The 26,328-nt window shown below is 42.9% G+C and overlaps 1 protein-coding gene and 4 non-coding genes across 5 annotated transcripts; all 5 read left to right on the top strand.

Annotated features, from left to right (window-relative positions):
* The first annotated feature begins 192 nt into the window (after positions 1-192).
* On the top strand, positions 193-26,328 carry ncapd2 (non-SMC condensin I complex, subunit D2). The gene is made up of 24 exons (XM_034102259.2): positions 193-296; positions 947-1,066; positions 1,155-1,230; positions 1,317-1,375; positions 1,465-1,640; positions 2,096-2,241; positions 2,703-2,830; positions 2,951-3,074; positions 3,180-3,327; positions 4,673-4,870; positions 5,085-5,219; positions 5,298-5,385; positions 6,065-6,245; positions 8,338-8,456; positions 11,289-11,486; positions 12,126-12,300; positions 12,864-12,948; positions 15,187-15,323; positions 18,333-18,465; positions 19,647-19,722; positions 19,844-20,059; positions 20,485-20,645; positions 22,780-22,891; positions 26,201-26,328. Exons 2-24 carry the CDS (start codon positions 949-951, stop codon positions 26,326-26,328), a joined length of 3,117 nt encoding a protein of 1,038 aa, XP_033958150.2. The 5' UTR covers positions 193-296; positions 947-948.
* On the top strand, positions 1,716-2,010 carry LOC117461620 (small nucleolar RNA U85). Its single transcript, XR_004553735.1, has one exon. It is a non-coding gene; the product is annotated as a small nucleolar RNA U85 (small nucleolar RNA).
* On the top strand, positions 3,509-3,808 carry LOC117461624 (small nucleolar RNA U85). The gene has a single exon (XR_004553738.1). It is a non-coding gene; the product is annotated as a small nucleolar RNA U85 (small nucleolar RNA).
* On the top strand, positions 11,624-11,929 carry LOC117461621 (small nucleolar RNA U85). The gene has a single exon (XR_004553736.1). It is a non-coding gene; the product is annotated as a small nucleolar RNA U85 (small nucleolar RNA).
* Positions 13,574-13,881, top strand: LOC117461626 (small nucleolar RNA U85). The gene has a single exon (XR_004553740.2). It is a non-coding gene; the product is annotated as a small nucleolar RNA U85 (small nucleolar RNA).

Genomic DNA, 26,328 nt, shown 5'->3' on the forward strand with positions numbered 1-26,328 from the left:
TACTTAAAAAAAAAGCCTGTGAGTCTTTAAACCTCTGTTAAAAAAGTTTCCCGTTAAAATAAAACAATGTGTGACTGCTGCAGTGTTCACATCTGTCCAGTAGGTGGCAGTGCTCGGTAAAACGCCCCCGCAACCCCCCCGTTAACGTGTGACGTCAGCGCGTCATTGCTTTGGCGCGAGGTCTAGGAAAGTTTGAAACGCTGCAGATTCAAACAGCCAGGAGACGCGGACAGAGCAGCTGCACCTTCAGTCTCCAGAGGTCTTCATCGTGGATAAAAGGGCAACAGCCGCAAGAGGTGAGCGTTATATTTCTAAGATAGTTCAACAGCGTTGTTAGGTTAGCTTCAGTGGTTCTCGTTAAATAACGTACAGCCGCCCAATGAAGCAAAACAGTTAGCAGCTAAAGTTAGCTACCCTGCTAACGTTGCTAGCGCTAGCTGTTAGTGGGGCTAGCTTAATTCACAACAACACACCAGTACGGATTAGAAAACATCGTATTCACTTTTCATAAATACATCATACGTCTTGTATAATTTGAAGGTTAGTGTTGAGTTGTGTGCTCCTTAGCGTACCAGTTAGCATTACGTACTGAATAAAACGCATTTCTTAGTGATCGAAGCTACTGTTACGTTCCTACAGGTTTGATAGAAAGTAACGGTTAACATATCGTGGCGAGGAAAGGATTCAGTTTAAGCGGAGGTGGAAGAAGTACTCGGATCCTATGCTAAAGTATTTCAGTCACTTCAAGTAAAGACACGGCAATACTAATCTACACAGTATTTCCATTATCTAAATATCTAAGTACTTCTTGAGGTTGAAGAAGTACAGCGGCTTGGGAATCACCGAGCACATGGATTACTGTTAAGAACTGAAACTGGATGTTAATAATCAAATAACGCAACTATATAAGCTAGTTTAGTAAACTGTTTTTGTCTGCTTGACGCAGAGATGTCGTGGGACTTTTTTGTGCCCGTGTGTGTGGGTGACCTGGTGAAGTCTGGAGGCATCAACCAGTACGTCGTTCAGGATGTGGTGTCCCCTAAACATCTTCCATCCCATCTTCATAGTAAGTCCTGGATATGTTCTCACTGAGACATTTTTATTTGTGCTGACTTAAGGTGACGGTGACTAAGGTTTTTGTCTCTACCACACAGAATTTAAGGCAGCTCTGAGAAGCCAAGGACCTTTGTGTATATTGGAACACTTTGACACCGGATACAGCTTACTGCAGTAAGTCCTTTTGAATATGTATAGCCTGCTGTAGTAATTGTTTTTTAGAGCCGAATGCCTACAAATCTACTGTCTTTTCTTGAAAGGCACTGCAACTCAGTGGAGCTGGGTGTAAAAGAAGATGCTCTGGACACACTATTACAAGGTAAGACCTTTTTCATTACATTATACTTCCATATTGTACAATACACAGAAATATACACTCAACACAAACGATGTCTTGATTTCTTTCAGTGGTTAGTGGCCTTGCAACTTCCTTGCCAGCACTTCTCCTCTCCACCTCCGTCACAGCTGCAGAGCGCAAAGAGAAACTCAACGCTGTTAAAATGAGCGTCTACCTGCTCTGCAAACTCTCCGAGAACTTTGAGAGCGAGGCCTATCGACAGTGCATTATCACGGCACCTGGAAAGGTATGGTTATCAGGGACACACCCTGACATGTTTTAAATGACAGTGAATTGTTGCTGTGTTTAACAGTTTGAATCGCCCACATGATGATATCATGGCAAGTTTGATGACGCAGTCAAACCAAGAGATTGGGGTTTCTAGCCTGCTGATCGATGGGTAGTCTTTGTGTTGTGATGGAGTTGTATCACACTGCTGTAAGGCCCCACCCACAGTTAACCTGACACCTTCTACTGCATCTGCCCCCCCAAGAGCAATGGGACCGGGCAGGTAGGAGATGTCAAACAATGTGTGTTTGTCATGTGTGAATGTATCAGCAGGCATGAGACCATACTCGGTTTGGAATATGAATTACAGTCTTTGGTAAACTGAGGGCAGGTGTTGTAAGCTAACTGTTGGTGTGTAGGACTATTTGATTTCAGTGTCTAGGAAGTGAAACGTGTTTTTTCTGTTTTCCACAGGGCGGTAAAAAGGGCAAAGGTGGGGCTGAAGGGCTGCAGCAGTGGGAGTCTGAGAGGGAGAAAGTGCTGCAGGCTCTCGTGCAGCTCCTCCAGCTCGATATCCGCTCCCTCTGGAACCTCTCCCTGGTGGACGAAGAGTTCATCAGGTACTTTTCGGATCGGGTTCTCTGGGCAAAAGCACAATATCAGACTTGAATCAGTTAGTTGGTGTCATTTCCACATTGGTCATGCGGCTCTTTGCCCGTCATTGCTAACATTATTCTTGTTTATTTGAGGAAAATGGTCTTTGTCTTTCTATTTTGGCATCAAACTTATTAAGGGTAGGTGATATTGGAACTGTTTCTTCGTAAATGTTTCCATGTGAACATTTCTTCACTTTTCAGCTGGAATGATATTCAGTTAATACTAGAACTTCTAATTACCTAGCGAAATACTACAACACAGTGGAAAACTATTCCAAACAAGCTCTGGATAGCACTGCAATCTTTTCCTAACGGGTGCATAACGTTATGTGTAGATTTTCTTCTGTTTTTAGGTTGGGTTGTTCAGATGTTATCAAACAACGGCATGCATTAACATCTGATTCTTTGTTCTTTGGTTTTCTTAGCTGTGTGACGTGCTGCTGCTACAAACTCCTTGAGAACCCAACCATCAGCCACGTCAAGAGCAAACCCACCAGAGATTGTATAATCCACCTGCTGGGGGTGCTAATCAAGAAGTACAACCACATCCTGGGTTAGTCTCCGTCATATTCTGAACCTGTCGGCAAGATTAAAAACAGAGGGCGCATATCAACGCTATTCACTGTTTCGCCATACGGTGTACATTTTCATGTTTGCTCTGAAATGCTTTCAGGTGCAAGTGTGAAGGTGATCCAGTTGCTGCAACACTTTGAGCAGTTGTCCAGCGTGTTTGCTCAGGCAGTGTCTGTGTGGAGCACCGAATATGGAGTCAGGGGGATCATAGGAGAAATTATTAGGTCGGTCCTCAAGCAAAAATGTTTTTCCAACAACAATTTTTTACCGAAAATGTGTTTCTGTGGCTGCAAAGTAGCGTGTTTAATTCCCCCGTCCCATTCCTTCAGGGAGATTGGTCAGAGGTCCAGTGAGGAGCTTGCCAGAGATTCCGCCGGGGTCAGAGCTTTTGCTTCGTTCATTGCTGAACTCGGCACCTTTGTTCCGGAGTTAATGATGCCCAACATCAGTGTGCTCATCACACACCTGGAGGGAGAGGTACTGCTTACTTTAGAATGTTCATCCTGCTAACACAACATTACAAATGCACCACTATGAATTGGAAACTAGTATCCTGGGTACTAAATAGTACTCATCAGTTAGTTGTTGGTTGTTATTGATTAGTGCTATTAGGTAAACGCATATCAAACGGGCATGAGACGAAATATATTGACATGTTGCCCAGTGATGAGACCAAGGCGAATACGAGCTGACTGAATGAGAGCTGGGTTCCTCTTTGCCTCGACCGGCAGGTAATCTTGGCAGTGCAGAGAAACGTTCCTGCTCTGCTGTAAGGGCCTGCCTACAGTGACCCAGCTCAACCCGAATGGTTCCTCTAAAGTCAGAGGAGTAATCACAGGGAGGATGCTGACAGTGCGAGTGTGTGTGTGTGTGGTGTGTGTGTAGGAGGCAAGGAGGTCACCCAGCCCTCTCAGACCTTCAGTCAGCAGTGAGTTGCATCTTTGGTAATCTGAGGGCTGAGTTTAGGACACACAAGTAATGTGTTTGCTCAAGTAGTCCGAACACAAAAGCTTATTCTTGCTCGGGTTCAACTGTCAGAAGTAGGGATGCATACCGGTATTACCGAAATACCGGTTACTGGTGGCTACGGTATACCGTACCGAAAACGGATCCGGTTTCGATACTTTAAATATATTTTTAATTTGAAAAGTGAGCCGTAATATCCTTAAACCCGGGCCCAAACCGCCAAATTTACGATGTCAATTTCGACGTGAAACTCCACAAACGAGTCACTGTGGAGTGTGGGCTGCACCATATTGTGGACATCCGCCAGCCAATCCGATCGCGCGCCTTGTACCGGCTTCGGTGTATGTATTTTTCATTGTTTGTTCAATACTAGAAAGGTAAAAGTCCCACAAATGAACTGTGATGGGATTTGTTTTCTCTCACCGGTGACGGCAAAGGTGAGATTTGTTTGTTTGTTTGTGCCGAGATCTCATGACCTTTATTCTATTCTGTATTTGTTCTCTAGTCGAATCTCAGGTTTAACATGAATTATAACGGTCTGTTTGCATTGACACGATGTGCTATTCACGCGGCACACCTGATGGCGGGTGTTATAAAAGATATTCCGTAATCGGTTTTCTTATTTTTTATGTGTTTGTTCAGTACTAAAAGGGCCAAGAAGTCCCACAATTGAATTTAATATTAATTTGACATGTTAACTATATCGTAAAGCGCTTCATGGGAGTAATTGTGGGATGATACATTTTCAAAGTATCACGATATGTATTGGTATTGTAAAAAAAAGTCAACGATATGCATCCCTAGTCAGAAGAACATGATTTAACGACCTATCGTCTCCTTCACACTTGTGTTGCAGAGCCACACAATGCGTGTTGCCGTGTGTGAGGTTCTGGGGGAGATCCTGGTTCGGGTCCTGTGTGGCGACGGGCTCGACGACGCTGGTAAAGCTGACCGCGACCGCTTCTTCGACACAATGCAGGAACATCTTCACGACACACATTCCCACGTCAGAGCGCGAGTGTTGCAGGTCTACACGCGCATCGTCAACAGCAAAGTAAGTTCTCATCCACTTATCAGAACCATAATAACTCTATTCGTTCCACGGAGGGAACATGTACATTGTTGCAGCTAAAATACAGAGACAACAAATAAATCACTTTGAGATGAAAAGGCAGTATGTTACAGGTTGCCACTAGAGCAGCGTCTGTTTACCCTAATGTGTGTAAATGGCACTAAAGTACCCGTGGTAATGCACCGTCTGTGTTTAGGCGCTGCCCCTGTTCAAGTACAGTGAGGTGATGGAGCTCGCTGTGGGGCGTTTGATGGACAAATCCATACACGTGGTGAAGAGCGCCATCCAGCTGTTGGCCGCCTTCATCGCACACAACCCTTACAGCTGCAAGGTATCTAAAAGCAACAGAATTAAACCTACAATAGCAGACTTCTAGATTTCTCTTTCATGTATGTTCTCATTTCTTCAGCTGAGCAGTGCCGATCTGAAGAAACCGCTTGAGAAGGAGGCAACTAAACTCCGAGAGCTGAGAGAGAAGCTGGAGGGGAAAGCACCAGGCGAGGACGAACCCGGTTTTAAAATGCGCTTATTTCCTCGCTGACATGTTGCCCAGTGATGAGTCCAAGGCGAATACGAGCTGACTGAATGAGAGCTGGGTTCCTCTTTGCCTCCACCGGCAGGTAATCTTGGCAGTGCAGAGAAACGTTCCTGCTCTGCTGTAAGGGCCTGCCTACAGTGACCCAGCTCAACCCGAATGATTCCTCTAAAGTCAGAGGAGTATTCACAGGGAGGATGCTGACTGTGTGTGTGTGTGTGTGTGTGTGTGTGTGTGTGTGTAGGAGGCAAGGAGGTCACCCAGCCCTCTCAGACCTTCAGTCAGCAGTGAGTTGCTTTTTGGAAAATCTGAGGGCAGAATTCACGAACTCAGCAAACCAGGTCTAATGTTGGGGCGGTGGTGGCAAAGTCAATAGGGTCTTGGCAACTGGAAGGTCACCAGTTCAAGACCAAGTGCTACCGAGCTGTCCCTGAGCAAGGCACCGTTCCCTACACTGCTCCCCGGGCGCCTTTCAAAATGGCAGCACACTGCTCCTAACACAGGATGGGTCAAATGCAGAGAAACATTTCCCCACGGGGATTAATAAAGTATATCAAAAAAAAAAAATGTGTAACATTTCTTTCTGTACGTTGTCCCGGTATCTCTAACCATTGTTTGAATGTGCCTCCCCCTCGCTGCAGTGGCAGTGATTAAAGCTTCTGAGCTGTGGGCCGCCATGGAGCCCGAGCTGCTCGTCACTGTCAGGACTGAGCTGGAGCCCACGAGCGAGGAGAAGGAGGCAGAGGATGATGAGAAGGAGGCAGAGGATGACAGAGCGACTGCAGTCCAAGTTGCTCAGTACCTCCGTGTCAACAAATACAGGTGATCCTAAAAACCAATGTTGCCTTGATAAAAGTTGACTAAAATGGCGCTACCTGAAGGGTTTTTCCCCCTGTCCTTAAAGGAAGCCTCCAGTCATTAGATAGTTAATAAAAACTTCAGTATTTAGTGAAACATTATGTTTAAACCATACCCTGAAGAAATCAGCGATATTCCCTGGTAAATAATGATTTTATAGCTCTTTTTTTATCACAACCTGTATATTCCGTCAGGCAGCTGCCATTTTCAGTAGTCACATGATCTGAAAACTAGGTCGTGACGTCATCTATGCGTTCACTTTGTAAACACACGAACAGCTCATTCGACGAAAACATGGCGGAGTATTTGAGTTCGGACTCGTCAGCCGAGGAAGAAGTTTAGAAAAATAAAGTCCAGACGGACTCACCTCTGGGTAATTTGGGAACCATCAGTTCCATTTGACCTTTTTCACTGTAAAAATAATTGTATTACTTTGAATTATCACTATAGGTATTCATTCCATCCAAATATAACTGTAAAAAAAAGAAATATATAAAAACATACTCTGTTATCCTCTTAGGCCCCACGGACCCGGTTCCGGGGCCGAAATCGCGTCATTTGCAGGAAACAACGTCTAAGGTGAATATTAAGGTGAACCTTAATATTTAATAAACTATGAATATTTTATACCATATCACGGGAAAAAACGAATTAACTGATCTTTTTCATTTATTTCTTCAAAAAAAACACAATGCTAACAGTGAGCCTCTGAATTAGCCCCGAGCGAAAAATGCTAACCTATTACTGCACCGAAAATCACTCCTAGCTCCCTTATACTTATCCTAGCTGCACATCCAACACATTGTTTATGATCGTAAAGACACAGAATCTAACGGTGCCCACCTCAACACTGAAAGATACAAACTCGCGAAGTTATCAACAAAAACGTACATCAAAACAAGTGGCGCTAGGTACTAACATGCGCTAAGCTAACGTGGCTTACCTTCGTCTTTGCCTGGTCTAAACTGGTCTTCAATGGCATTGCAACGATAAAACGTGCGCTCTGGGTCCTGCAATTCCTGCTTCCTTACGTAGTAAACGATAAGTAAAGTCTGCTGCGTAATGTGCTTCCGCTGGTTGGCAGTGCACTGCATCCCCATTAAGTAATGGTTGATTAATAAATCCCATTTTATGTTTCATCATACTCTCAGAGTAGTCGTCCGGAAACTTGAAATGTTCGCTGCATACACCTGTGGATCTTTCGGTTCGGGCCGAGCACATTTCGCTAGCCACTGCCTCCGAACGTACTTCCTACGCTTACCCGTTGGCAATAGACGGAACCGAGCATTCCGTGGATTGTTCCTATCCGAATTGTGGCAATGTTTCGCGATACGATGAGGCATATTTCTATAGAATTGAGAGTAACTAGAGTAAACAACATGAACAAAGCACATACGTCAATTTGTCCTCGACACCAAACACATAGTTCACGTCACTTCCGGTAAAATAAGTCGTGTGACTCGTCAAAATGGCGCCGCCCACAGGGTTGATGTTATTTCGGTAATTAATCAGCTTAAAATCACTGATAACGTCATCGGATAAAAAAAAAAAAAAAAGACTGGCAGAGACTGGTCTGTTTTATCGGATGATAATTATTTAAAAATGCGTGTCATGAGGATTGCCTCCCTTTAAGCTATTTATTCAGGGTTCCTACGGTCATTAAAAACCTGGAAGAGTAATGGAAATTCAAAATGCTAATTCCAGGCCCTGGAGAAGTTATGGAAAACAATATTGTTCCCAAAGTTTTGGAAAAGTCATGGAAATGTAACTAAAGTTGCATCAAATATAATTTACATTTGATCTAATCGCCAAAATAGTAATACTATAATGATAATAAGTAGTAATGAAACGTAAAATGGCATTTAACTGACGAGGTGTTTTGCTGGTGAGAGATTTTTGTTTTAGATGGGCACAACATGTTTCATATGCGGACGTTATTTTCCTGTTCCATGTTCAAACAAACGATTTTCAGTGGTACCGCTGAGAACGAGTAATTTTTTTTGGTCATGAAAAAGTGTATGAACCTGTTTATTGTAAATGTCTTCCCTTTCTGCAGAAATGCTGTGCGTCTCTGTATAAAAGCCCACGGCTGCTTCCCTGAATCTGAGATGTTCGCCTCGCTGTCCACTCTCACCACTGAGACACTAATGGACACGCTGGCTCTAATATTCAAAGGTAACGCTGCACTCCGCTAATGCACTTCTACCCAGAGTTGGTTATCAAAGTGCTCTCTCTTTGCTCGCAAGATTGAAAACATTTAAGATTAATTTCTTTGCCTTTCCTCTTAATTGAACAAAATTCATCTCACATTATCTTTCGCTCTTGTCTTTTTCAAATGTAGCTTTTTATATTTCTTTCAATAGAGAATATAGTTAACCAGTTAAGCCCCATACCCCGGTACGCTGTTTCTTGCAAGATTTTGCAATCGGACAATATTAACCATTTTTAGCTAAACCAAACACAAGGGTGATAACAAAGGCTCTGAATTAGCCCTGAGCGAAAAAATGCTAACGCACTTAGCACAGAACTCACGGTAGAGATTAGTGTTGTCACGATATCAACATTTTGGTTTCCATACCGATGCCAAGTCAAGAATTGCGATTCCGATTCTTTTTCGATACTTTTCTTAAAAAAGGGGAAACAGTCTTAAATGTAATTATTGTGCTTTATTTCACACCATAACCATAACACAAACTTTTAAACAATGAGAACAATAAATAAATAAATAAAATGACTATAATTTGTATTGAATACAATTAAGCATCATCTATAAACAACTTTTTTGTTTTTCACTTCTGTCGTCTTTTTTGTCAACAAGCCGAGGCGCAGCGGCAGTTGCACTCCCACTTGCAGCGGCAGTTGCACTCCCACTTGCAGCCATGCTTCTCGTTTTCTCACATGCTCTGGCAGCTAGCGCGTGGCCGCGTGCACGAGAGAGGGGAGGCACTGCAGGCACGGCTGCAGTGCAGGGAGTGGAAGCAGAGCGCTGAACACACGCGGCTCTTATTAAAACGGTGCATTCTCACCGGAGTACTTTTCCCCGTCATTCTTAAAGTACCGATACTAATGAAACGGAGGAATCGTAACGTTTTTAACGGCAGGGTATCGCGGTACCTTTCAAGTATCGGTACATCGTGCAACACTAGTAGAGATACCTCATTACTTATCGGATCTGCACAAACAAGATATCAGCTAACAAGCTGAGATTCCACAGATTCTAGTGGTATAAGTATCATCACTGAGCGATCGGAACTCGCGGCAGGGGAAGCAAACCCAGACATCACACAACGTAGCTTTACGGAGGAAAAACAGAAAAAATGTCTTACCTTTTGCTGTTTCTGAACGCTGCTGAAGGTTAATCCAATGTGTCTGAAATGATTACTGATAATCCATCTTCATATTTATGTCAATAACGGAGTTTTCATATTTGCTGCTACGTGAGTGTATGACAGCTTCCGGTTTTGGGCCTTCTGGCTGCGCAGCACTCATTCACCAATGGGTAATGTTTAGATGGATTTTAGGAACCTCCCCTCGATTCTATTGGCTCTAACGGTTAAAAAGAGGTGTCAATCATCAAAATCGACCGAGGGGGGCCAGAGATGGGTCATATGCACCCAAATGACCCCAGAAGTGGCTTTTTTTTGCTAAATCTCTCTGAAAAGGTCAAATGTCACTTGTTTTGCATCAATCTTGATACAGGGTACTTATTATATGTTGTAGAGCTTTTAGTCTACCATCCCATCATTCAAGGGTGGTTTTCACTATAAGAAAATGTTTTTTTGGACGGACACTATCATTTACATTTTTTTTTTTTTACTATGTTCAATCAGAATTTATTTTAAAGTAAATTCAATGTTGATTCTGACTTTTCTAAATCCAACTCACAGGTTTATCATTACTTTGAGAAAAGAGGTTATTCATTTACCCCTTTTTAGTAGTGAAGATATGGTGATTTGTTCTGGGCATGTCCTTTTCGAGCCTGAAACCTGAAAAACAGGCTCAGGGCTTAACTTGTTAATTGAAATGACTTCTGTGGAAGCCTTACACACTTAACGCCTCGCAGTCAAGAGAACCGAGTTAATTGAATTACTGTTCAGCAGCTGTAGGAAGTGCTGAGTGTTCGAGCGTAAAGCAAACAGATATTGTTCTGAACGGTATTAAAGTAAACCGGTATTATCTTGAACTGTATTGAAGTGAACATGTATTATTTGGGACTGTTTTTAAGTAATCCTATATATATATATATATAAACCTTCTTACATACACTTTCCCAGACACCCTGACACACACACAATACACTCCCTGACCAAGATACCAACACACACATACACTTTCCCAGACACCCTGACACACACACAATACACTCCCTGACCAAGATACCAACACACACACATACACTTTCCCTGACATCCTGACACACATACACTCCCTGACCAAGGTACCAACACACACACACATACACTCCCTGACCAAGGTACCAACACACACACACACATACACTCCCTGACCAAGATATCAACACACACACACATACACTTCCTCTTTACCAAACGCACACACTTGTCCTTTTCAAGGTTCTTTTTGGGGCCAATACAATGTTTGATTGTTTGAGAAAGAATAGTTAGTGTGAAACCTTCCCTGGGAAATTAAAGGAGTAGAATCCAGTGGAAGATAAGAAGTGACTCTCCGCCCCAAAAAGGTCCATATATACTGTTGTTTATTCATGCCAAATGCCCCCTGTTTCTGACTGGCTGGTCCCGATACCTGTATCGCACAGCAGCAGAGCTGGGAGTCCAGAGTGCTCTGTAGAATTGTATTGTGTCTTTTTACCATTAAAATCAGATTATTGTTATAACTTTTATGCCGGTGTTTTGAACTCTTTCTCTCTTATTAATCTGACCAGGCTCATCTAACGGACGGCGCGGAGCAGAGCTGGGCTTTAAGCCACCACAACTGTGTCTGCTCCTACAAGCGTCACATTTATATTCTCCCTGATGTTCTCCTCAGGCTCTGATGAGGACGCCTCTGAGCTCAGCCAGAATTTACCACCAACCCCTCAGAAGGAGAAGGAGGAGGGGGAGGAGGGGGAGCTGAAGAAGCAGCAGATGTTGGTGCAGTACCTGAAAGACACGGAAACCTTCGCCCTACTGGTGGAGAGAGCGATAGCTGTCATCAACACCATGCTCTATTTGAAAACCACTTCAGGTACAAGGCAATATTCATCAAAGGGCAAACTTCATGTTTCAGTAAAGAATCACATTTGACAGTTGTTGTTGTTATTGGCTTGCGCTATTAGGTAAACGCACATCAAACAGGCATGAGACGAAATATATTGACATGTTGCCCAGTGATGAGACCAAGGCGAATACGAGCTGACTGAATGAGAGCTGGGTTCCTCTTTGCCTCCACCGGCAGGTAATCTTGGCAGTGCAGAGAAACGTTCCTGCTCTGCTGTAAGGGCCTGCCTACAGTGACCCAGCTCAACCCGAATGGTTCCTCTAAAGTCAGAGGAGTGATCACAGGGAGGATGCTGACAGTGGGAGTGGTTGTTTGTCTGTGTGTGGTGTGTGTGTAGGAGGCAAGGAGGTCACCCAGCCCTCTCAGACCTTCAGTCAGCAGTGAGTTGCATCTTTGGTAATCTGAGGGCAGAGTTTAGGACACACAAGTAATGTGTTTATGTTGAAGTTGCTCAAATAGTTCCAACACAAAAGCTTATTGCCCTGAAACTAAAATGTTCTTGTTCAACTGTCCAAAGAACAGGATTTAGCGCGAAGGCAGAAGGCAAACGTAATTTTTATTTTTCAGTAAAGAATCCCATTTGACAGCTGTAGTTTCTGGTTTCAGTGGTCCTGGAGGCGGTGCAGTTTTGTGTGACGGTGTGCGAGTTCAGCGTGGCCAACTCGGTGAGTGGGGTGAGGAAGATGTTGCCTCTGGTCTGGTCCACGGACGCCGCCATTAAAGATGCTGTCGTTCAGGCCTACAAGCGCCTGTATCTGAACCCTCAGGGAGAAAACATCAGGTCTGTGAAGCTGCCTCGCACGGCCCTAACATTGACAATTGAATGTGATTCCAGCCGATTGTACATTTATCTTAATATAAATATGACTGTCTCTTAAGGGTCGCAGCAATGGTTAACGTTAGGAACCATGGCTAAAACAGAACATGCAACACGTAACCAGAGTTTCCTTTAGAATATTTTTTTGTTGGTCAAAAATGTCCGTTAAAGTTTGAATCTTCCAGACAAAATGAGAAAAGTGCCGGTCAAAGCTCTTTGTTTAATATCATATCAATTTGTTTTAAAGCTCGATAAATAACAAACTAATTATAGTAGATTAACTACATTATACAGTAACTTATAATAAACTGAGCCCTCTCTCCGTCTCCTGACAGCCCGTCAGTATCATGCAGCTCGCGGATCAGTAATTATTTAATACCGGCTAAGGGAAACTCTGGATATAACCTCAATATGTTGCATTTTGTGTGCATGCTCAAAATGACAAATACTGTAATGCAGGCGACCTAAAACACTTGCATAGATTTGTTTAGCGCTGTGTTATTAAAGTAACTGTCTTGTTTCATCAGGGTGAAAGCCCACACTCTGGTCGACAGCCTCTCTGAGCTGATGGTCGATGCTTCTCTGGGAACAATCCAGTGTCTGGAGGAAATAGTGAGTTCAGCTTTTGTTATTTTTATATCTGGTATTTCCTTCTAGGAGGCTCAATTATTGAGAACAAGCAATGCGAGACATCTTTGTACCAGAGAGAAACTCTAGAGTAATGTAATTGGCTTGAGAGAAATGTTTTCCAATACATGCGGTCTTCAATAGTAGAGTGCTAAAACATCTTCTGCTTCTCAGAAAAACCGACAACTTGGAAGTAATATGTTCACACGCGAAAGGAACCTTACAGCATCCACTCAATTTCAGGCCCTCCAAAGTTTTAATTTGCATTCAAGTATGAAGCGGCTGCGCAGCCAGAATGCCCAAAACCGGAAGCGGTCATACTCTCGTAGCTATCATAGGAGCTATATATGAAAACTCTGTTATTGACATAAATATGACGATGGATTATCAGTAATCATTTCAGACACATTGGATTAACCTTCAGCAGCGATTTTATCATTTTAAAAGGAGAAAAAACGGCTCACGGTTTTGATTATACTGCCACAGTGCAACTCTAATTGATGAGTAATCTTATTTATGCAGCCGAAACCCACCAACTCTGTAATTCTTCAGAGAAATGTCCCGTTGCATCCAACCAAAGGTACATTTCTGCCTCTCCGGTTGACATGTTGCCCAGTGATGAGTCCAAGGCGAATACGAGCTGACTGAATGAGAGCTGGGTTCCTCTTTGCCTCGACCGGCAGGTAATCTTGGCAGTGCAGAGAAACGTTCCTGCTCTGCTGTAAGGGCCTGCCTACAGTGACCCAGCTCAACCCAAATGGTTCCTCTAAAGTCAGAGGAGTGATCACAGGGAGGATGCTGACAGTGGGAGTGGTTGTTTGTCTGTGTGTGGTGTGTGTGTGTAGGAGGCAAGGAGGTCACCCAGCCCTCTCAGACCTTCAGTCAGCAGTGAGTTGCATCTTTGGTAATCTGAGGGCAGAGTTTAGGACACACAAGTAATGTGTTTATGTTGAAGTTGCTCAAATAGTTCCAACACAAAAGCTTATTGCCCTGAATCTAATATGTTACTGTTCAACTGTCCGAAGAACATGATTTAATGTGGACCTGTTGTCTACTGCTCAACTAGTTGCAACACAAAAGCTTATTCTTGCCCTGAAGGAAATGGTGAGTTAAACTTTTGTTATCTTTATGTGTTCTTTCTAGGACGCTCAATTATTAAAAACAAACAATGCGAGACATCGTAATAGCGATAAACTCTAGAGTTGTCTGTGTGCGTATTGGGGCTGCACGATTTGGGGAAATCTAATTGCGAATTTTCTGACAGATGATTCGATTTGCGATATTTGTTTTTAAGCGACCCAACGGAAGTTTATTGTAACATGCGGCCATAACTCCGGCTAGGAAGGTCGGACCAACGTGCTCCCGTCTCTAGCACCCCCGCAGCCCGAGCTACGAGTGAAAGAAGTAAACTTACATGAAACTTCCGTTGGGTTGCATTTGGAAAGGGCAGGCACTTTCAGAAATACTTGGCAGGTGATTGGATCAATCTGTCTATCACCTTCTATCAGGGCCACTTCTGATTGGTTAACAATGGCTGGTACATGTGGAGCACAGCACTTCTGATTGGTGTGGATGACTGACACAAGAAGAAAATAATAATAATTGCATCATTTCAAATCGATTAATGGTTCAGCTCTAGTATGTATGGCGTCTTCTTGGGCTTTTAACAAATTATGTTTTTTATTTATTTAAAACTTTTGTTGACGTTTTTGAATACAGCTTTACATGTCTTTAATCGTGAGTCACCCCCATTTAAAAGAAGTAGTGAAAAGATCTATGAAGTTCTAAAAATGTGTTTTACGGTATTGCCAAACGGTGCCGTTAAAGTGCATTCTTTCCCATTTGTGCCTCGAGTGGGTGAGCAAACCTTTTATTGAAATGCCAAGAAATGTGTTTTAAAAGCTGAATATTTGATTAAATAAAGACATGTTGTACATTTTGGAATTTATTCTATCTATAGTTTTTCAATAATTGTTGACTTTTGGACATTTTCAAAATCTCCAGAGCGATGTGTAATCAACATCACCAACACTCCTATTCAGCAACTCCTTGAATCTAACTCTACATGTGGTATAACTAGTATTCTTTCGCGTTATCGGCAACCTTGAATGAATAGACATGCAATGAAACGGCTCGATGTCCATTGTATGTTGGATTTTATTTATCTAATAATAAAACATGATGGTTTGTCACATCCTCACACTTTTCTGGCGGCTTCTTCAGGTGCAGGAGTTCTTTGGCAGTGGCAGCCTTCTCCAGTCCACGGTGGTGCAGGTGTTGTGGGAAAGGTTCACCGGCAAACGAGAGACTTCTGGATTACACAGACGAGCTGCTGTGTTGCTGCTGGGGATGGCTGCACGGTAAGACATTCACTTTTCTTGGTAGAAAATGATCTAATGGAGTCCAAAGACACTCAGGCTGCAGTCGAATTGTCAGTTTCTCTTAGGAACCTTCCTAACGGAGTGAAATGACCCAGAAGTCCCTCAGTGGCAGCCATGATAAGTGCCGTTCGAATTCTCTAGAAGAAAGGAGGTTTCAAACTTCCTTTATAACCGCCTTTAGCTTAGGAACCACTGGACCTCCCTTTACGAAAGGAGAGGAGAAAATGCTGCCCCACAATGCCTTGCAGCATTTAAGGCGAGGGAATATTCGGCCGTTCACGGAAACAACCGATTATGACCGAGAAATGATATCATGAAAGTTACGGTGCTTATTAAGCATTTTAAAACATAGGTGGTAAGTTGCCAAAGTGCTTTGTTTTGAACGTTCATCAGTATTATAATCAAAAAGAGAAATATGAACGTTAGTTTTCACTGAAATTATCAAATAAAGTCAACATTTCAGTCTTTGCTATACAATCATACGTATTGGGATCATTAGTATTAATGTGGACCACTATCCCTTAACCCAGTGGTTTTCAAACTGTGGGGCGCGGGGTGGGGGGGTCCCGAAAATATTTCTAATACCCAAGGGGGTCCCGACTGAAAAAGTTTGGGAACCTCTGCCTTAACCCCGTGATGTTTCACCCAGAGGTCAAGGGATAGACGATGGGGGCAGATTTTTGGACTATTCGACTGCAGAGGGACGTGGGGAGTTGTGGTCACTACTCACATCTGCATTTTTGTTTTTCTGTTTAACAAAAACCATATGAAATCGCTTTGCTCATAATGCGATTTAGAAGAGTAGAATGCGAATATCTTTATTGTCCTCATACAAAGTACTACGACATTCCTTTGGCAACTCTCACTGCAGTCAAAAATAGACACGAATAAATACGTGGTAAAAGCAGAGGTAGTAGCGATGACAGTGCGACGAGATAAAATTCAATGTCAACGTGCATATTTACACTTGCAGTCTAAAAACTACATTTAGTTCGCTGAGCAATCCAATTTCAGCTTTCTCCTCATGTTGTGATTTGATCTCCGTTCACATGTTTAAAGGTGCGATGTGTTGGTGGGGATGTCTATCAAAACAAACGTTGAGAGTTGAAGGATAATTATACATGATGCTCTACAGCCTGTTTAAGTCAGCACAAAATACTCTGCTTGTGTAAGGTAGTGTTTGCATGAGCATATATTTATGACCAGGGAGAGAGGTGTGGGGACGACAGATTAACGGGAGCTCTGCTGAGGTGTTTGTCAGATTTCATACGGAGTCGTGATGTTTCTGCAACACTGAGCTGTCCTCACTGATGACAGAGTAAATTGCTTTTAAATGTGGCTGCCTGTGAAATGTAATTAGATTCTCATTATGATTTTCACTGAACGCTGTCAAAATATGTTCCTCTGTGTGATGGGCAATCAGATGAAGCATTGTATCTATTTTTAATACTCATTTGCATGCTTTCTTTTCTAATCTTGAATTTGCTGTTGGAGCAACACGCACTCTGGTGTCACCTGTCTAATGGCGCGTTTCCACTGTTCAGCGTGCCGTGCCAAACCCGGCCCGTTGTTGGTTGCGTTTCCACTCGGCGTAGGTCCGGCTAGCGGGTACTTTTTCACAGTTTTCTGGCTCTCAAATCGAGGTTCTTTCCGGCCAACAACCGGGCTGATGCTAAACTAGAGAGAGAATCGCTGGCAACTACAACACAATGAACATATTTGACCGTGATTTAATTGTAATACACGTTTCCAAATGATGAAGTAACAACAAACTGATACCGGTTAGTAAAAACCATGAATTAATGCTTTGGCAAGTCTGCAGACAGACGGCAGAGAAAACCCTTTTTTTAAATGCTTGTTTTCTGAATGGAGATTGGCTAAGCTAACGTTATATATGCTCCGACCGTCCACACTCACAACAACGGCCTACAGACATAAATAAACCAGCGACTGTATCCTCCATGACCCAGGCAGTCTGGTTTGAACTCGTTTAACTTGTGTCTAGTTTCTGAACAGATATGAGGAGCTGTGAGCTCTGAGTGCTAACAGCTAACGGCTGTGTTGGTTTTTGGGGCGCTCATTGAAGATGACGTCACGGCGCCGCCTACACTGCGTTACTATAGTTACTGCCCCAGCGACTAAACTAATGGAAACGCATCATAAAGTGAGCCAGGCCTACCAAGGCCTAACCCGTGCGAGGCCCTGCAGTGGAAATGCGCCATAAACGGCTACAAAACTTTTATTTGCCACAAGTTTTAAATGAACATGAAAGGTGATATGTATCACCGGTCAAAATGATTTAATGTGGACAACCCTACCTCAAGTGAGAGAAGAAACCAATTAAATAATACAACTATCTTTGCTTACATTTGCAAACACACTTTAACATCCTTTTGATAAGAAGTTTACACTTGTATTCTTAAAATGCAGATTTCCTCTGGACCTGAAAAAGCTATAGGTGACTAATTGTTTTAGCTTAATTTGTGTTAGTTTAGTTTCATAAACAGTTTTCAAATGATGTGAAATCTTGAACATTCCTCACTGCATGGTCTTCCTTTTACATCACGCTCCTCCCTCAGCTGCTCGACATTCAGCTAATCCTCTCTTTAGTCAGAATACAAGCTCACCCTCGGCTCCTCCATTGTACTCGAAGTCACGACCATATAACTGGGCTCCCTGCCAGTTCATTTCACTGAATATATATTTCAGCGTTCCCCCTCAAGGACTGCCACAGCTGTAGGGAAGAGCGGGTTGGGAGACTATCAGCAGTCCTCCCACGCTGCTGCCTCTTCAAGCAGCCGCAGCATTCACAACCTTTTTAAATCTTATAGTGCTTCTCCTAACCCGTCCTCCTACACGCATTATCTGACGCAGCGGCTGGGTGATGCCGGGCGGGGATGTCATCACCTCACTTTGCCTAAGCACTAACCGTATGGGAATATCAAATCCATACTACTTTGTAAAAACGTCTACATGTTACTCCAACAGGGCAGAGAGGGAGGTCGTCCTCAGTAATCTGGACACTCTCTGTTCGGTGGCTCTGGGAGAGAAAGTGACTGAAGACTTTCTTCTGGCCAGAGACTCGGTTCTCACCATCAGCAGCATCACTGACCACATCAGGGTAAGAAGACACAAATCCCCACTGACTCCTTAACCCTTGGATGCCCTAAGAGTGGCTGGACCCTACACTCTTCCATAAGTGGGTCAAAAAGGACCCGTATTAGAATAATGTGTGTTTTTATGCCATTTTGGTTAAGAAAAATCACTTGTATAATATTTAGTATTATATTTTGGTTCACACTAGAAATATTTTATATTTAATTTTTGTTTTACATTTTGAAAAAAACGTTTTGAACATATCAATGCAAAAATCTCCGCTATTCTGGGACCCTCAGTATTCCAGTCCCTTTTCAAAACTCATCTCCTCTTGTCTACTCAAAGCCCCCCCCCCATCAATCCATGCCGGTTGATCAAGTTTGATAGTCCTATACCCCCCACCCTAACCTTCCCTTATATTGTAAAGAGATTTTGAGTCCTTGAAAAGTCTTGTAAAAATATAATTTATTATTATTTTACTGACGGGTTTCAGATCCTGCTGTGTGAAATAATCTTCCTGAGAGGTGTCACTTGTGATGTAGTCTGTGTGGTCCACAGTGAATGTATTCCTGACAGCAACAGGTGATAAGAATCAAAGGTTCCCATAGGATTAAGTGGGTAATTTTTTACCCACTTATGGAAGCTTGGGGTAGTAATACAAAAACTACAATTTCTTAAAATGTGAATGGCACGATATCCAAAACATGTTTTTTGAGGAATAGCTGGAATATGAAATGATACATTTTTTTTAATTACAATGATACTTCAAGAAAACCACCTCACCGGGTCAAAAAAGACCCACTTATGCATCTCAGGGTTAAGAGAGCCACATTCAGTCTCTTGATAAGTACAAATATACATGTTAGTTATGGACAACATTATTTGTTAGATTTCTTTAAATAAACATTGAGACACATTTCAATCAGCTCTAGAAATGATGCATTACTACTTTGGGTTTCAGATAACTTGGCTGTAAAACAATAGTATACACGCATTGCAATTTTATTCTCGTAAGATATTTCAGGAATGCTTAAATGACTTTTTTTTTTATTATTCACTTGGTCTCAAAGATAAACTGAATATAAATTGACGGTTAAAAGTCATTGTCTTTAACCTCACAAAATATGACTATTTGCTATAATGCAAAAAGACACATAGAGGGCTTAAAAACTGTTAACATTTTCTACCTTTTTTTATTTGATCCAGCAATCAAAAAGTGCTCCCTTCAGACTGCCTCAGGACCACCAGCTCTTCACCTGCCTCACACAGGCCATCGCTGAAGGTAAATGCAAACCAATATGCCTTTTGTTGAAGCATACGTTTCTTTCTTAGCCTGCACCTGTTTCCTCCGCTCTCTCCTGTTTCCTCTGCTCACTGCTCTCTGTTGTTGTTGTTGTTTGCAGGTGTGGTGATGGAGGACCCTCATTGGCAGAGCTTCATGGAGCAGGCGGTGCGTCTCCTCTACTTCCTGGCCGAGTCTCCGGACCAGCTGTGCTCCCGGCTGCTGCAGCGCTGCGCTCGCCTCTTACTGGATCAGATTGCAGAGGGTGGCGAACTCGACAAGGAAGCGAGCCAGAATCAGGACGTAACGCAAGAGTCCAATGAGCAAGGTGAGCAAGGTGAGTCGCTCTGTGCCAAATGTATCGAATGTCTTTTTACTTTATTGATGCTAAAACTAAATGAAATGTGTATTGCAGTACGGAGAGCTAACCGTTTTACCGCTTAATTTTGAATATACAACACTGTAATTGGAAATGTTTGGTTCATGGAAGTCGGAAATATCCAACGCAGCCACCCATGGAATCAATTCTTCAAACACTATAATACTCATAATATTGAAACCTAATCTTAAGTTGCAACTGTAGAGAAATACTGGCCTCAAATAGAATCATGATATGCATTAAAACGTAATAAAAAAGCATAAAACTATCTGGTGCAGCTCTAATGGAAACGCACCTATTGACCTGGTCTAACCTGTCCAGCACGCTCTTAAGACAAACTTCCCTGAGGTCTTCAATCACGTGTGTGTCCTCCTGTCCTGCAGTGAACTGTGTGTGTCTGGCACAGCTGCTGGCTCTGTGTGGCTGCGTGGCCTTCTGGCAGGTGTCTCACCTGGAGCGTAGCGTGAGCACCGAGCTGAGGAGGAGGAGGCGAGAGACGGAGGAGAGGGCGGAAAAAGCGAAGGGCCCCTCCAGCAAAGCCAAGGTAATGAGGCCGAGTTAAACACTTGACTTATGTTCAGCACCTTTTCAGCACCAACAGTCATTCAAGGACAATTCCCTTGGAGTGAATTGGTACATTAAAGGTGGGGTAGGTAATTTGAGAAACCGGATCGAGATCGCTAGAATTTGAAAATACACAACCGGAGAAAATCTACCACTTCCTCACAGAGCCCCTCCTCCAACACACACGAACGCGCACATGACCAATGAGGGCACGAGATAAGTGTGTGCCCCGATGGAAGGCTGACAGGCAGGTTGGCCATCCAGTTACTTTAGCCGGGCCGGCTCAGATGATTGGTCGTGCTTTTGACAGCGCCACGGCTTCCACAGATGATATTTTTCGTCAAAGCACTTGAGATATTCATGGCTATCGGGATGTTAAGAGCATTCCATGGAATATAACACAAAGTGTTTCTCGAGCCGGTTTCTCAAACTTACCCCACCTTTAAGTAGAGATAAGATTACATTTGTAGTTGCATGTCACTTGATTGAGTGTTCATCAATTTTAATGTGTGAATGTCAAGCACTGCACTAAGAAAAACGGTATTAAGTTGATTAAAAGAAAATTAACTCAGTGTTTTGTTAATTAATAACCATTTGCGTCTAACAAATACCCAAATGTTAAATGATTCCAGCTTCTGATGATTTGCTGCTTTTCAATGTGTCTTATAATTTCTTTGTTTGTGTATTTAATCTATCGATGTATACATTCCATACTGTTATCAATATAGTTCATGTTTATTTATAATTTTATATTTTAAGTTATGTGCAATGCCATGTTAACAAAAAATAAACCCAATTTAGCTTCAATAAGTCATGTCTAAACTAAAGATATGGCCTGGATAAAAGAAATTGCATGTCACGTTGGGCTCTGCAGGGTTTTGATGGCTGCTTTTCACAATTTAAGACACTTTATAGTCAAAACAATGAATCTGTTAATCAACAAGAGTCGGTTTGAGTCTAATTTCAGTTTATACTTGATTATTAAAAGGTGCTTCTGTAAATGAACAGTGAAGCAAAAACAGCCCCCATCATGAAGACAATCCTGAGTCTCAGCAGGTTTTTAGACGAGAATGAATTTGAGTGACAGCCAGATGAGTGATGGCTCATAACTGTTCAGGGAACAGGAAAATAAACATCCCTAATTAGCATTACACATTTTTGTAAATCATTTGTCACTGCCACACGGTGTTCAATGTTCTCAGTGTTTATCCTAAACACAGCATGGGGGTATGAATGAGTTTCCGTTGGTGTTTTGATATATTTCTTCTGTGAAATCAGTATCTTTTGGAGCCACATTTTAATGGCAGTGTTTTCAAGGTTGAAGTGTCACTATGGGAATCTTTAAGCAGTGCAATTTGTTTGAATGATTGCACCATCATTGGAGTTTACATGATCAGAAATGTAAGAGAACCGTGGATCTTCAAAGAGCCCGATTACGATGGCAAACATTTACATTAAATCATTTGAAATCGACGATCGGGCTCGATATAAATAAATATAGCAGTAGGCGATCGATGTCCATAGATGAGAGGAACATCACTTTACGGCCCCGCCCACTTTTGGGGGAAACCAACGCGGTCATTTGAACGGCGATCGAGCCTGAAGCCACAGAGCTCTTCTGTTGCTGTCCTTTCTTCTTAGAGGAAGTCCAGAGACACTGAACTCTGGATTTTTTTTTAATGTTTGAGGATCAATAAACGACACCGCAGCTTGTTGGCTGATACAACTATTATTTTCCGCCTCGCTCATGAGAGTAACAGCTGGTTAAAATTACCACCTCGCCTACTGATTTTAACCGCCGTTCAAATGACGGCGTTGTTTTCCCCCAAAAGTGGGCGGGCCGTAATTTTCGCCCGGAAGTGACGTAGGTGTTACTCTCGTCTATACTTCAGAAAGTTCCCTTCTAGATTTCTAGGAATAAGTTATTATGGAGAAGTGGCTGTTTTTTATATACATTTCAACACAAGGCCGATCTAAAGTGCTTTTTAAAAAAACACTAAAGCATTTAGATATAGTGCAACACATCTAGATAAAGTTACATTAAATCAGTCATTCAAAAGCCAAGAGAATACTATCAACCGTCTTAAGTGATTGACTGTTTTCTGTTTTTCCAGCAACAAGCAGCCAATGACAGCGCCATGGAGGAGGAGCTGGGGCTGGGAGCCTCTGCTGAAGACACCGAGGCCGAACTCATCAGGAAGATCTGCGAGACTGAATTACTGGCAGGTAATACAAACCTCCAGGTTCGGTTCTTCACATCGATTTCATTTGTTTAACTCTCACAGGGGGTCCGCGGGGTCTTCAAAGTATTAAAAGTTGATAAATCAATTTAGTGAAAATGAAGGCTATTAAAAAGCATTAAACGCATTTTCCAAGGTTTTACATTTTGTTTCAATAAGTATATAAAGTGTCCAAAGAGGTTGTGTTCTACAGTCTGCCTGAATGTACTCATGGCGTAGGTGTGGCGTGTGATTCTGTGGAGTTTATTGATGGCATCCCGTTGGATTTGACGTCATCTGAAACGGACATCGCACGCTCACTGCTTGATAGCGCGAAGGTCCGTTTACGCCGGTTGCTAAGCAACATCGTTATGGGGAAATGCAAGTCTGCGTCCAAATGGTTGGAAGATAAGGAGGAAGGACACTCAATACTGCGTGGTTTGCATTCCGCCCAGCCAATCAGACATAGGAACCTTTTTCTCCCTCGAAAGTCCCTGCTCTCTATCAGGGGGTGAAAAGGTTCTCATGAACTCATTTTAGTTCCGGCTCTTTTTGGTGTGAACGAAACATTTCGGAACTAAAGTGGGGAAAGTACTGCGGTGTGAACGCGACTAATGACAAACACCGATTATGCATTTTCGAAACAAAATAAAAAGATTTTGATCTGACAAATGCATAACACGCACAAATGCGTAGATACTGGAAAAAAGAAACGCTACTCCTCATTTACAGTTCATTTTTTCACAGCATTGATTACAGATCTCTGCTTTCGTCCTTAGAACAGGGATGGGCAACTTGGACGGTGGTGGGGGCCACATCATTTATGTACTGGCCACCAGTGGGCCGCAGATTCACTTGGAATACACACACGCACTTGCATTTAAATCCGTCTCCCCGTCGCTCTGTGCAGCTGGCCTGTACTACCACTACACCTGCTGTGCCCCCCACCCTTCTTTCACATAATGGTATGATCCTAGTGTGTCCTCGCATATGATTGGCCGCATGGTGGCCCAGCTAAATAAAGACCTGCCCCCTGCCTGCAAGGATTCTCAGCAAGAGTAGAAGTGGCTGAAGATTCTGCTCCTCCCGATGGGAGGCTGCTCTTCTAGCGGCATCTCGCGATCGGCGTGTTGGAGACCTCAGAATTAAATGATCAAGTCAGAATTCTCGTGGTCAAGTCCCGAGTCATTGGTGTCCAAGTCGAGTCGCAAGTGTTTTGTGATTTTGTCGAGTCTCAAGTCATCAAATTGGTGACTCGAGTCCAAGTCATGTGACTCGAGTCCACACCTCTGCATGTTTGTATTGAACAGGTTATTTAACAGTGGAATAAAACTATTTTAAACAATTGGAAAGCATGGAAAATGTTTGCATTGAGATGAACCATTAAGATGAAGTCATGAACACTGACCCAGACATTAGTTGTCTGACTTGAACCGAAGACACTTGTAGTCTCTGCTGACGCACAATAAGGGGAATGTCAACACAGACACCGGTCAGCCCGCACTCTGCTGTTCCTCAGCGCCGCCCCCCCTCCCACTGACATTATGAATGAAAAGCATATAGTAATCATAGATAACACGGCAGGGTCCGTGACAGTTTGTTTTCATCTGATTTCAAATAAACAGTCTTGGTTTTTAGAATAATAAACTTGTTTCGCGAAATTCAGATGAAAAAAACAACTTTGACGCTTCTGCATAATTACAAGCGGTAACGTCACAGCAGGCATAACGACAGCCGGTGTTTCTTACTCACAAGAAAACACTTGTCACAGATTATTTTGTGGTATTTGGCTGCCGAAATCAGGTATGCAGCTCGCGACGTAACGATGAGTCTAGTGGACGGTACCAGGGCTCGAGCTTAAGGACGTCCCGCCGTCCCGGGGCCGCAAAAAATATTGTCGGGAGGATAACAAATAATTTTGGGAAGAATTTGGGACGAGAGTTAAAATAAAAATACCCTGCTAACTCTACTACAAACGGCGATGAAAATGAAACCGACTGCACGTTTTGTGTAGCACACAGTTATTAAACCTCCTTGTCAACATAAACACACACGCACAAAACATTTAGAAACCCGCAAAATACACACACATGTAGCTACAGCTGTGCCCGCGAATTCCTGGCCCGCAAATTTGCGGGTCTCGCTATGTACTGAGTGTGTATTTCGCGGGTTGAGTGATGAACAGTGGCATCCCGTGGAGGAATTCTGAAATGTTTTACCGTTACATCACAAATACGCACAGCAGAAACTGACCCTGGAACGCCGGCCTCTTTATTTACTTACTCCTCTTCATCCCCTATGGGTAATAAGGCTGAGATGAGAACTCTCCATCGTATTTAGTCCTTAGCAATATGCTGCCTCTCCCCATGTAGGGATGGGTGCCGAGCCCCGGTGTTAAACGGGCCCCGGGCCGCAATTATTAAAGACGGTGGTAACGTGAAGCTCCGACATTATCAGACTTTTTATCGGTACAGGAGACATTTAAAAATATAAGTCATATGTATTATTGCTACATACACATTATATCGCAGTTTTAGTTTCACCAACTCCGTTTCTAATATACAATAAGACTACAACATGCGTCTATGATGTATTTTCGAGCTTTCCAATCCAGACGAGATTTCTCTCTCCCGTCTGTGTGCGAGGGGGCGGGGCCGTTTGTAAAGGTCTCCTGACTGACAGACTGTCATCCTGGTTAGTGGTTGCTCTGGGTTCTGTCTTCAGGACAGTGTTAATTGGATGGGACTTGATTGGATTCAATATTAGAGTAATTTTCTCATTTGTGTGTTTGTTTAAATATAGTTGGCCTTTGTTTATGTGATTGAATGATTTACTCAAGTAAAAAGGTTGATGAATTATCATCTAATGATTTGTATGATGTTTTATTTAAGTTAAAGGTCACTTTGAATGATTTTAACTCATGATAATGTAGAAAAACTAACATTTTAAATTCGGGACGGTCCACATTAATTTCGGGACGGCTTGGATTGTATTTCGGGACGGTTCCGGGAGGATGGGGAAAAAAGTTAGTCGAGAGCCCAGATCAGTACTACAAGGCCGCCATGTGCCCGTCCCTGCCTTCGACAGTTGGCCAATCTCTCCATAGTATACAGTTATTCTACAACGAGTCCAGGGGTGTTACTTTTGAACCGATGGCCTTTCAACCTGCAAGTATCAGGATAGAAAACAGATGGAGATCTTTCTTCCAACTATACTGTGTGGAATCAAGCCCAGGTCGTCTCATAGCTTTTTAATAATGTCACCATGTATGTATTCAAGCCTCGTCTCCCCCTCCTCTTCCTCTCTGTGTGTTTAGAGGAGAACCTGCTGTGTGCGTTTCTTCCCCTGCTGGTGAGGGTCTGCAGCTCCCCGGGACGATACTCCCACCCGCAGCTCACCACCGCTTCCTGCCTGGCTCTCTCTCAGTACATGATGATCAGGTAA

The sequence above is a fragment of the Pseudochaenichthys georgianus genome, chromosome 16 (genome assembly GCF_902827115.2).
Source record: "Pseudochaenichthys georgianus chromosome 16, fPseGeo1.2, whole genome shotgun sequence".
NCBI lineage: Eukaryota > Metazoa > Chordata > Actinopteri > Perciformes > Channichthyidae > Pseudochaenichthys > Pseudochaenichthys georgianus.